General features: G+C 46.3%; 1 protein-coding gene across 1 annotated transcript in view; it reads left to right on the top strand.

Annotated features, from left to right (window-relative positions):
* utrn (utrophin) overlaps positions 1-12,643 on the top strand; it is a 382,291-nt gene that overhangs the window by 62,804 nt on the left and 306,844 nt on the right. Inside the window, 3 exon segments of the mRNA XM_055639965.1 lie at positions 4,378-4,455; positions 9,699-9,791; positions 10,442-10,614. Coding sequence (XP_055495940.1) covers positions 4,378-4,455; positions 9,699-9,791; positions 10,442-10,614 — 344 coding nt within the window.

Here is a 12,643-nt window from a genome sequence, read left to right as displayed (position 1 = left end):
TAGGAATAACCAGCATGGGTTTGTATGCTGCAGGTCATTTTAGCACAAACTTGATTGAGTCTTTTGAGGATGTTTCGAAGGAGATGAGTGAAGGTCGGGCAGTGGATGTTGTATATATGGATTTTAGCAAGGCTTTTGATAAGGTCCCACATAGTAGGGTGATCCCGAAGATTAAGATGTGCGGAATTGTTGATGACGGTCGTATTGATGCAGTCCCAACTTATTCATAAAAGACAGAGGATTAATATTCTGGCTGGAGGTGTGTGACCTGTGGGGAATTCTGTTGGGACCTCTGCCTGTTTGTGATATGTATGAATGACCTAGATGAAAATGTTGAAGAAGGAACTGCAGATGCTGGAACAATCAAAGGTAGACAAAAATGCTGGAGAAACTCAGCGGGTGAGGCAGCATCTGTGGAGCGAAGGAATGGATGACATTTCTGGACGAGACTGAAGAAGGGCCTTGACCCGAAATGTCACCCATTCCTTCGCTCCATAGATGCTGCCTCACCCGCTGAGCTTCTCCAGCATTTTTGTCTACCTTGGATGAAAATGTTGGTGAGTCAGTTTGCTGTTGACGCCAAATTTGGAGGGGTTGCAGACGGTGTGGAATGCTATCAGCGGTATTTAGATCACCTGCAAATAAGGGTGGAGAAATGGTAGATGAAGTTTAACCCGAGTAAGTGTGAGGAGTTGCACTTTGGGGGGGTTGAATGCAAGATAATGGCAAGATGCTTAACAGCATTGATGTGCCGAGGGATCTTGGAGCTCAGGCTCATACCTCAGTGAAGGTGGCAACACCAGAAGATAGTAGGGTGGTTAAGAGAGCGTATGGTCTGCTTGCCATTATTGCTCGGGGCATTGAATATAAGTCAGGAAGTCATGATGCAGTTTTCTTGGACTTTGATTAGACCCGTATTGTGGAGTGTCGTGTGCATTTCTGGTCGCCCTATTACAGGAAAGACGTGGAGGCTTTGGAGAGGGGGTTCACTTAAATGCTGCCTGGATTACAGGGTTTCTGCTACAGGGAGAAGTTGGATGGACTTGGATTGTTTTCTCTGGAACATCAGAGGTTGAGGGGAGACTTGATAGACGTATATAAAATGAGCAGAGGCAGAGATAGGTTAGACAGGCAGAGAGCCTTTTCCCCAATAGTAGAAATGTCCAAGACTAGAGGGCATAGTTATAAAGTGAGTGGGGGGGGGGGGGGGGGGGGGGGGGGGGGGGGGGGGGGGGGGGGAGGGGAGTTGATTGGAGTTGTGCAGGACAGGTTTTTACACAGAGTGGTGGTGGCCTGGAGCGCATTGCCAGGGGTGATGGTGGGAAGGCAGATACGATAGTGGTGTTTTAGAGCCTTTTTGAGCCTACATGAATGTACAGGCAATAGAGGGATATGGATCATGACAGGCAGATGAGATCTGTTTAACATGGTATCATGTACGGTACAAACATTGTGGGCCGAAGAGCCCGTTGCTGTGCTGTAGTGTTCTATGTTCTAATACATGGCAGTACCTCCAGGAAATACATGTGAAAGATATCAATCCCCCTCATGATTTTATACACCTCTGCAAGATGACCCCTCAGCCTCCTGCATTGCAAGGTCCTAGCCTGCTCAAGCTCACGCCCTCAAGTCCTGGCAACATCTTCATCACTTGAAAATCTATGCATTTTCTGGAGAGGGGAGCAGATTTTCAATGCAAAGCCATGGAAACATCACTGGCTATATTTTCCAAGTTGGGATTACTTTCTGCTGGAAGAAAGGACACCGTGTTGGAGGAGGCAGCATCCCTGGAGGGCATGAATAGACTTTAGACTTTAGAGATACGGTGTGGAAACAGGCCCTTTGGCTCACGAGTCCGCACTGTCCAGCAATCACCCTGTACACGAGCCCTAGCCTACACACCAGGGCCAACTTCCAGAAGCCAATTACAAACCTGAACGTTTTTTGGAGTGTGGGAGGAAACTGGTGCAGTCACAGGAAGAACGTGCAAACTCCGTACAGACAGCACCCATAGTCAGGATCAAACCTGGGTCTCTGGCTCAGTACAGCAGCGTCACTATGCCACCCAAGTAGGTGACAAAGAAACATAGAAAATAGATGCAGGAGGAGGCCATTCGGCCCTTTGAGCCAGCACCGCCATTCATTGTGATCATGGCTGATCGTCCCCAATCAATAACCCTTGCCTGCCTTCTCCTCACACCCCTTGATTCCATTAGCCCCTAGAGCTCTATCTAACTGTCTTAAATCCATCCAGTGACTTGGCCTCCACTGCCCTCTGTGGCAGGGAATTCCACAAATTCACAACTCTCTGGGTGAAATTTTTTTTTCACACCTCAGTCTTAAATGGCCTTCCCTTTATTCTAAGACTGTGGCCCCTGGTTCTGGACTCGTCCAACATTGGGAACATTTTTCCTGCATCTAGCTTGTCCAGTCCTTTTATAATTTTATATGTTTCTATATGTTTTGTGTCGGACCCTTGCTCAGACTGATTTTTGGGGGGGCGGGTGAGGGGGTGAAAGAAAGCTGGAAGAGAGGAGGAGCAGGGCAAAATGTGGCATGTAATACAGGAACACAGGCAGACGGTTGGACAAAGGCCAGAGATGATAAACAGAAGCGGGCACGGAAATCACTATCAAAATATGGGGGGACAGAATTTCTTGGTGGCCGCACGCGCCTGCGCACACTCACACACACACACGCGAGGCTTCGGAGGCTCAACCAGCACTAAATGCAGCTCAACTCTGCCTGTCTAGCCGAGTTAACCTACAGTCCTTCCTGGACTGACGGGATACCAGCGCTGCTTCTCCACGCTGACTGTAAACCTGGGCCATATTTCCCGCAAATTCAGGCAGGGCTGTAGGTTAACCTGGCGGGACAGGCAGAATTGAGCTGGGTTTAGCGCTGCTTCTCTGCGCTGGCTGTGGGCCTGGGGGCACAGCTCCGTCTGACTCCCGACCTCTCTGGCCACCCGTGGGGGGGGGGGCACTTGGGTAGGGACGGGACAGCGCCGGAGAGCCGTGATCGATCCTGGCTGCGGATGAGGCACAGGTCTGTGCCACGTCTCCCTCCTCCAATCACCGCGTTCTATCCTCAGTCCAACCCCCCTACTTCCGCCTCTGACCAACTCCTCCCTCCTCCAATGATCGCGCTGAATCATCATGTCCCGCCCCCATTGCCTGCTGACTGACGTCTCTCTCGTCCAATCAGCGCCCTCGATCAGCAGTCCCACCGCCACCATCTCGCGGAAAGCGGAGATTTCACCGAGTTTTAAAATCCGGATTACAAAAAATGGGGGGGTATTGTGCCCCACCTCTCAAAACAGGTGCCGGCCCCCCCCGGGATTTCTGCCCCTGAACAGAAGGTGTGAGACAAAAGGGTAGAAGAGTGGCGAATTGTAAAGCCAGAGGAAGGAATGTGAGGGGAGAAATAAGTGAGAGTCCAGCTGGGGGAGACGGGTGTGTGGGGGAGAGGGGAGGGAAGGAGTGGGTTGTTAGTGGCTATCTAAAATTAGAGAATTCGGTGTTCATACCATTGGGTTATAAGCTACCTAAGCAGAACTTGAGGTACTGTTCATAGACACAAAAAGCTGGAGAAACTCAGCGGGACAGGCAGCATCTCTGGAGAGAAGGAATGGGTGACGTTTCGGGTCGAGACCCTTCAGACTGTTCCTCAGTTTGCATGTGGCCACCCTCTGGCAATGGAGGAGGCCCAAGACTGAAAGGTCTGAATCGGAAGGGGACTTAAAATAATTAGCTATCAGGAGATCCGGTAGGCCTTGACCGACTGAGCGCAAGTATTTGGTGAAATGGTTGCCGATTCTGGGCTTGGTTTTGCCAATGTACAGGAACTACGGGACACAGGAGATGCGGGTGAGGTATCCATCTCTGACAGTGACTGGGAGCCACGTTTACTGAAGAAAGGGGACATCTCAGATGTCCAAGAATGGAAAGCCTCACCTTGGGAGCAGATGCAGCAGATATGAAAGAATTGAGAGTAGGGGATAGCATCTTTGCGAGGGCAGGGTGGAATGAGGTGTAGTCTTGATAATTGTGGGAGTTGGTAGGTTTGTAGTAGACATCAGTTGATTGTCTGCCCTTGTGATGGAGCAGTAGTATCAGAGATAGGGCAGGGCAGAAGTTAGGCCTAGATGAATTTGAGGGTATTCTATGCTGAATTTGATTGCATTGGAAGAATATTAAGTGACTTACATGGTTGCAGTTTGCACATTTCAACAGTTGTATCTATGTTTATCATTTCCGATGCAATAGAGGCTCATTAGGAATATTTTTTTAGCACCTATTTATGAAGGTAATCCAGTTTCTGATTGTTAATTGCTTCTTTAGCTCTATTTTAATTATCTTTCTGATCTTCCAACAGACCAAAGAACGTGGTACGACCAGAGTACATGCCCTCAACAATGTCAACAGAGTTCTGCATGTTCTGCAGCAGAATAATGTGAGTTATTGCTTTGAAGAATTCATCCTCGAATTAATTCAAACGGGGGCGCATTGCGTTGCATGCAATTGTTATATGTTGTATCTAGAGCTGTCTAAATTGATAATCCAGAGCTTGAAGCCCAAGCCACGGAGTTGTTTTGTTTCTTATTTGATGTCTTTGCCAATTGTGGGCTCGAAAGATTTAAAAAAATGGAGCTGCTTGGATAATTTATTGAATCAATTGTAAATTAAGACACCAACATTGATTCATGTCAATGATTTGGGGTATACGATTTAAATGAGTAGAACGAGTGATTTAAACTTAAGAGTCATACAGCGTAGAAACAAGCCCTTCATGTACAGGAAGGAACTGCAGATGATGGTTTAAACCAAAGATTGACACAAAATGCTGGAGTAACTGAGTGGGGCAGGTAGCATCTCCGGAGAGAAGGAATGGATGACGATTCGTGTCGAGACCCTTCTTCTCGTTGGGGTGGCACGGGTGGTGCAGCGGTAAAGTTGCTGCCTTACAGCGAATGCAGGAGACCCGGGTTTAATCCTGCCTACGATTGCTGTCTATACGGAGTCTGCACGTTCTCCCCGTGACCTGCCTGCGTTTTCTCCAAGATCTTCGGTTTCCTCCCACACTCTAAAGATGTACAGGTTTGTAGGTTAATTGGCTTGGAATAAATGTAAGAATTGTCCCTAGTGGGTGTAGGATAGTGTTAATGTGCGGGGATCGTTGGTGGACGCGGACCCGGTGGGCCGAAAGGGCCTGTATCTCTAAACTAAACCCCCAGCATTTTGTGTTTATCCTTCATGTCCCTACTGTCCCCTCTACCTATCTTCATTAGTCCATTTACTCACCTCGGGTTCATAGTCTTATATGCTTTAGCATTCAAATACTTCTCTGGATGCCGCTTAAATTTGTGCGAGTCTCTTGTCTCCACCATCTATTCAGGCAGCACACTGCAGACCCTAAGCAGCCAGTGTGAAAGACCACTTCTAACCTTGGCACCACTCATGTTAAACCTATACCTTCCTGTCTTGGACACCCGCACCAGGGGTAAATGTTGTTTTATGTCTGTGCTATCTATGTCCCACACAATATTATATACCTACTCCAGGTTACATAGAAACATAGAAATTAGGTGCAGGAGTAGGCCATTCGGCCCTTCGAGCCTGCACCGCCATTCAATATGATCATGGCTGATCATCCAACTCAGTATCCCGTACCTGCCTTCTCTCCATACCCCCTGATCCCCTTAGCCACAAGGGCCACATCTAACTCCCTCTTAAATATAGCCAATGAACTGGCCTCAACTACCCTCTGTGGCAGAGAGTTCCAGAGATTCACCACTCTCTGTGTGAAAAAGTTCTTCTCATCTCGGTTTTAAAGGATTTCCCCTTTATCCTTAAGCTGTGACCCCTTGTCCTGGACTTCCCTAACATCGGGAACAATCTTCCTGCATCTAAGCCTGTCCAACCCCTTAAGAATTTTGTAAGTTTCTATAAGATCCCCTCTCAATCTTCTAAATTCTAGAGAGTATAAACCAAGTCTATCCAGTCTTTCTTCATAAGACAGTCCTGACATCCCAGGAATCAGTCTGGTGAACCGTCTCTGCACTCCCTCTAGGGCAATAATGTCCTTCCTCAGATTTGGAGACCAAAACTGTACGCAATACTCCAGGTGTGGTCTCACCAAGACCCTGTACAACTGCAGTAGAACCTCTCTGCTCCTATACTCAAATCCTTTTGCAATGAAAGCTAACATACCATTCGCTTTCTTTACTGCCTGCTGCACCTGCATGCCTTACCTTCAATGACTGGTGTACCATGACACCCAGGTCTCACTGCATCTCCCCCTTTCCCAATCGGCCACCATTTAGATAATACAAGGTTATCCCTTGTGGTGATTCCCGAGTTCTGTTTTGCGCACCATCGGAGACCAGAATCACCTGGGTTGATTACACCGATGAAATTCCAAGACCAGGACAGAGTAAATTTTAACATGTCAGCTGTCGGTCTTTAAAATGTTGTGATGAAATAGCAAGGCAAAGTGAGTTCAACAACACAGTTGTATATTGATCACGCCGAACGGCATCTCCTCAGTGTGTAATAATGATTCACATATCTCAGCCAGGGCTCCTGCAATTTCTTCTCCAGCTTCCCGCAGATGGCCAGGCACTCTCCCAAGTTCCCCATTCTTTGTGTTTATGTCCACAGGAGGAGAATACTCCGAGTACCTTGCCCATCTCCTGCGCTTCCAAACAGACATGTCGGCTTTGGTTTTTGAAGAGCCCTATTTTCCCTCTAGTTACCTTCTTCCCCTTAATGTACATAACATTTAATTGAATTCTCCTTAATCTTATATGGCAGGGCTAAACCTTGACCCCTTTTTTGCCCTCCTGATTTTAGCGCTTCTGACTTCTTCGATATGCTCCTCAGTTCCCGAAACTCTTCCAGGGATATACATGATCCAAGCTGACTTTGTGGCTAATGCCTCCTGTTTCAGGGGATAAGGGGAGAAGGCTGGAACAGGGTACTGATTGGGGATGATCAGTCATGATCACATTGAATTGCGGTGCTGGCTCGAAGTGCCGAATGGCCTACTCCTGCATCTATTGTCTGTTTCCTGATCAGAGCCTTAATTTCTCGTGTGGCGGGACTGTCATATGCTGAGAGAATGGAGCAGCTGGGCTTGTACACTCTGGAGTTTAGAAGGATGAGAGGAGATCTCATTGAAACATATAAGATTGTTAAGGGTTTAGACACGCTAGAGGTAGGAAACATGTTCCCGATGTTGGGGGAGTCCAGAACCAGGGACCACAGTTTAAGAATAAGGAGTAAGCCATATAGAACGGAAACGAGGAAACACTTTTTCTCACAGAGAGTGGTGAGTGTGGAATTCTTTGCCTCAGAGGGCAGTGGAGGCCGGTTCTCTGGATGCTTTCAAGAGAGAGCTAGATAGGGCTCTTAAAAATAGCGGAGTCAGGGGATATGGGGAGAAGGCAGGAACGGGGTACTGATTGGGGATGATCAGCCATGATCACAGTGAATAGCGGTCGGTGCTGGCTCGAACGGCTGAATGGCCTACTCCTGCACCTATTGTCATCCAGTGTGACTGAAGAAGGGTCTTGAGCCAAAATGTCGCCTATTCCTTTTCTCCAGAGATGCTGTCTGATCCACTGTATCTTACCTTCGGTTTAAACCAGCATCTGCAGTTCCTTCCAACAAAATAATTTTAATGTATCAGTTACTTACAATACCAATGAAGATTTCAAATTACAAACTGAAAAGGAAATGAGTAATGAATTATGAGCTCGGTATTTCATTTAAAAAAAAAACGTAATTGTCACACTGGTTGATCAATTCGATAGTTATTTCATTGGTTGTGCATTGATTTTGAAATTTATTAAAGTCATTTGGTTAAGGGCCTGTCCCACTTACGCGACCTTTACAGGCGACTGCCGGCACTCGTCATAGTTTGCCAAAAGTTTCAACATGTTGAAAATTCAGCAGCGACCAGAAAGAAGCTGTGACTCATTGGAGACCTCTCACGACCATAGGAGGCCTCTCTCGACCATACAGCTGTACAGAATCGTACAGCACCGAAACTGACCTTTTAGTTGAACTAGTCCATGCCAACCAAGATGCCCCATTTAAGCTAGTGCCCCATTACCCGTGTTTGGCACTTATCCCACTAAAGCTTCCTTATCTATGTACCGTTACACAGTGTATTTTAAATGCTGTTATATTACCTGTTTACGTGCTGTTTCTCTAAACTAAGATGCTGCCTGACCTGCTAATTTACTCCAGCACTTTGTATATTTATTTTCTATACTCGGTACTCTGACGTATCAAAAGCCACCTTTACCACCCTATCTACCACTTTCCTACAACCCTCTGCTCTACAAGATCCCCATGTCCCTACCATTCACTTGAAGGCTTGCTGTGACTTGACTTCCCAAAGTGCCACAGCTCCCGGTCATGCACGGTACTGTTCTGTGTTTTATGTACCTCACACATCTGCATGAAGCTCCATTAGCTATTCCGCAGTCCACTTGCACAGCTCACCAAGATTTTGCTATCCACCTTCTCTGTCTGTGATACCACCCATTGCGAATTTACTCAGCCTGCCTTGCGCATTCTCGTTCAAATCGTTCCTACAAAATACACACACACACCTATGGTTGCCATTAGTCTCTGGGCTCCAGTCCGAAAAACAACCTTCCATCATTGCCTACGGCTTCCTTCCATGAAGCCAATTCTGTATCCAGTCGGCTAGTTCTCACTGATGTGATCTAACCTTCCAAACAAAGCAGGTTTCATGCAGAATCTTATCCATTATAAAGCAGATCCAGAACCTTGCTTTTGTTAACATTCTTGGTCAGTTCTTCAAAATTTGTAAAACACGAGGTCCCACGTACAACACCATGATCAAATGGTCTATCACCATGACTATCCCTGATCAGTGATCACTCTCTGACTACCCAAATGTATCAACAGTAAACGCTCGTTTTTACGGAATGCTTTATAATGAATTTTGGTTATAACGGGCTGATCACCTCACCTGGAATCCAGGCCCAGTTCTGGACCAAGAGTCTGAAGAAGGGTCCTGACTCCCGAAACGTCACCGATCCATGTTCGCTAGAGATGCTACCTGACCTGCTGAGTTACTCCAGCACATTTTGCCCTTTCGTGCATTTACCAGCAACTTCTTCTTCTTCTTCTTCTTGCATATGGCTTAAAGTTGTAGATCAAGGTTAGACATCCAGGCAAGGACAGTACCAGTTACTGGGTTGGTGGCTTTGATGCCATCAACTGCATTCATTTGTTTCTACTACTTGTACAATAATAATAATATTCATTAGAATGTACTTAAAAGTGCTTTTTTTTCCCCCGAATCAAGAATTAAATACTTCTAAATTAAAATGATTTATATTTTTATGAAGCTTCTTCCTTTACTCTCTCAGGTTGGAGCCTGTGCCTATCCTAACACTCGTTCATTTCCCTGATTCTTTATTGCAACTGCTTCTGGGAAGCTGCAGGAATTTGGTACTTTAGTATTGGACTCCATAGGTTTATTTTTCAGAGCATGGTTGTGATGCCTGAAGGTTGGAACTTATTTCTTTGCATGTCTTTCCTTCAGGAGTAATTAGGATTGTCAGTCTGGCTCATAAATAAGTTGGACAGTTTTGATGGATGTCTGGTTGAAATCTACATTATACTTCATTGTGATCTTTTTTTCTCCTTTTCCAGGTGGAGCTGGTAAATATAGGTGGCATTGATATTGTAGATGGAAACCGTAAACTAACCCTTGGGCTTATTTGGAACATCATTCTTCATTGGCAGGTAAGCAAGAAATGGTGGCGAATTGTGGAGGCAGCCCAGACTATCACACAAACCAATCTCCCTTCCATTGACTCCATTTATACCTCGCGCTGCCCCGGCAAGGCCAGCATCATAATCAAGGACTAGTCGCACACTGGCCACCACCTCTTCTCCCCTCGGGCAAAGGCATAGAAGTTTGAAAACTCGCACCTCCAGATTCAGGGACAGTTTCTTCCCAGCTGTTAACAGGCAACTGAATCATCCTTCCACAACTAGAGAGCAGTCCTGAACTACTAGCTCATTGGTGACCCTCGGATTATCCTTGGTCTGACTTTGCTGGCTTTACCTTGCACTGAAAGTTATTCCCTTATCATGTATCTGTACAATGTAAATGGCTAGATTGTAACCATGCTGACTGGATAGCACACAACAAAAGCTTTCCACTGTACCTCGTTACATGGGACAATAAACTAAACTGAACTCAAACAGAGTAAATAGTTTCGGGAACCATGGAGAGATCATCTCTGGGATTTGAAAATATATGTAATGTTTAGTCGTCGAAGCTGATTTTTCTCCTTGCCTGTATATCTTCGGCCAGAGATTGTGAATAGTTATGACAAATCATCTTTGCACATTGTTTCAACAAACTAATTGTAAAATATTTGATTCAGGTCAAGGATATAATGAAAGCTATAATGTCAGATCTGCAGCAGACAAACAGTGAGAAGATTTTGCTGAGCTGGGTTCGTCAATCTACTCAGTCCTACAAACAAGTCAATGTCCTAAATTTTACAAAAAGTTGGGCTGATGGACTTGCTTTCAATGCCATTCTTCATCGGCACAAGTAGGTATCTGTAAATAATTCTGCATGCAAGATGTCGTATGAAACGGGGCATTTTTGGTTGACATGACACCATTTGACTGCTTGAAATATTTGACATTTAAGACTTGGCAAAGTTGCTATCAATTCTGACAAGCAGCCTTGAACAAGAAATGTTTCAAAGTGAAATTTAGTCGATCTTTAATTACACTATCCCAAAACTACAATGCAGCAAATTTGAAACATTTTAATTTTGCAATATTACGTGTTTCTGGTGGGAGAATCACCCGATTTATCTAACGTGCATCAGGCAGTACAATTGAGGAATGTTCAGATATCTAAATGTTTCTTACTGTTATTCTTGGATGAACAATTATTTCAGCGTATTTTAAATGTCAATCTGAAACTGGTTTGTTGCCAGCTTAGACATTCAGCAGAACACAAATATTTTCAGTGTCTGAATGTTTGATTGCCATTTCTATTTGAGCACAGCGAACATTTTGTTCACCTAGTCCTGGTCAAGCCATAATGGGTTTCAAAGTAGATTCAACAGACTCATTTTTCAGAAATTGAGTTTTTTTGTTTGGAACTTCATGAAGTTTTTGTGTCGTGGAGCCGTGCAACCTAAAGGGCCAGTTCCACCAGCATTCGATTGCATGCGTTTAGCGCTAAACGTGGTCGCTTGAGGCGTATGGCCTCGCGGGGCTGGTCCCACTTCGATCGGTGGAGGCGTATGGAGCTGTGTGGGGCTGGTCCCGACATCGCGCGGGGCTTCAAAAATCTTGCACTGTCCGAAAATCCCGCGTGACAACGGCCTGTCGGCTCGCAGCTGCATTGAGGGCGTATGCAGCGCCTCGACGGGTGTGCGCAGCGTCTTGACGTCGTAAGCAGCGTCTTGACGGCGTACGCCTAGTACGTGGCGTTGCGTGACGTCACAGCCCGTGCCGTTGCGTGATGACGTCACCGCCCGACGCTGTGCGACGTCCAAATTCAGTCGGCCCGCCTCCTGCCCAGCTGATTGGTAAATATGATGTCAGGATCAGCCCTGCACAACTCCAGACGGCTCCGTGGTTCGAATTGGGACCAGCCCCGCGAGGCCGTACGCCTCAAGCGACCACGTTTGGTCGCGCTAGACGCATGCAATCGCATACTGGTGGGACAGGCCCTAAACACCATGGAAGCAGGTCCCACAGACAATCTTGCTTATGCCGCCAAGATTAGTTCCATCTGTCCGCGTTTAGCCCATATCCCTCTAAACCTTTCAAATCCATGTAACAGTCTTTTAAATATTGGCATAGTTTCTGCCTCAACTTTCTCCTCTGGCAGCAAGTAAGAATTTAATTGTTCTATCTGGGACACATGACAATAAAACTCATTTGACTATCGACTTCACTTGACATTCCATATACCTACCACCCTCTGTGTGGAAAAAAAGTGCCCCTCGGGTTCCTATTAAATCTTTCCCCTTAAACTCATCTGGTTCTAGTCCCCTACTCTAGGGAAAAGACTCTGGAAATCAACCCTATCTATTTCCCTCATGATCTAATCGTGCTCTAGTACTCAAGGAATAAAAGCCTAACCGGCTCAGTCTCCCCCTATAGCTTGGGGTCCTGGGCAAATCCTCATAAATCTTCTCTGCATGCTCGCTGGGAGCTTGGAAACGTAGAAACTAGGTGCAGGAGGAGGCCATTCGGTCTTGGTGGTTGCTCTCATCCCTCCTAGCTCTCACGGCATGGGTCCCATCGACAAAGAGGCAGGCGCAGTTGGGGCCCATGCGAGCACCCATGGCCTTAGATTTGGAGGAAGCGGAAAGCGAAGGAGAAGTTGTTGAGAATGAAGACCAACTCCACTAAGCGGAGTGTTAGTAGAGGGAAATTGGCTGGTTCTGCAGTCGAGGAAGAAACGGAGGGCTTTAAGGCCTTCGTTGTGAGGGGATGGAGATGTAGAGTGACTGCACATCCGTAGTAAAGATGAGGGAGTGTTGGTCACTTCTCACAATGGTCACTGGATAGCAATGAGACACTTGTCAGCTGAAGTGCCCCAGTGTTAACTG

This window comes from Leucoraja erinacea, chromosome 8 (genome assembly GCF_028641065.1).
Source record: "Leucoraja erinacea ecotype New England chromosome 8, Leri_hhj_1, whole genome shotgun sequence".
NCBI lineage: Eukaryota > Metazoa > Chordata > Chondrichthyes > Rajiformes > Rajidae > Leucoraja > Leucoraja erinaceus.
This window is presented reverse-complemented; position numbering and strand designations above follow the sequence as displayed.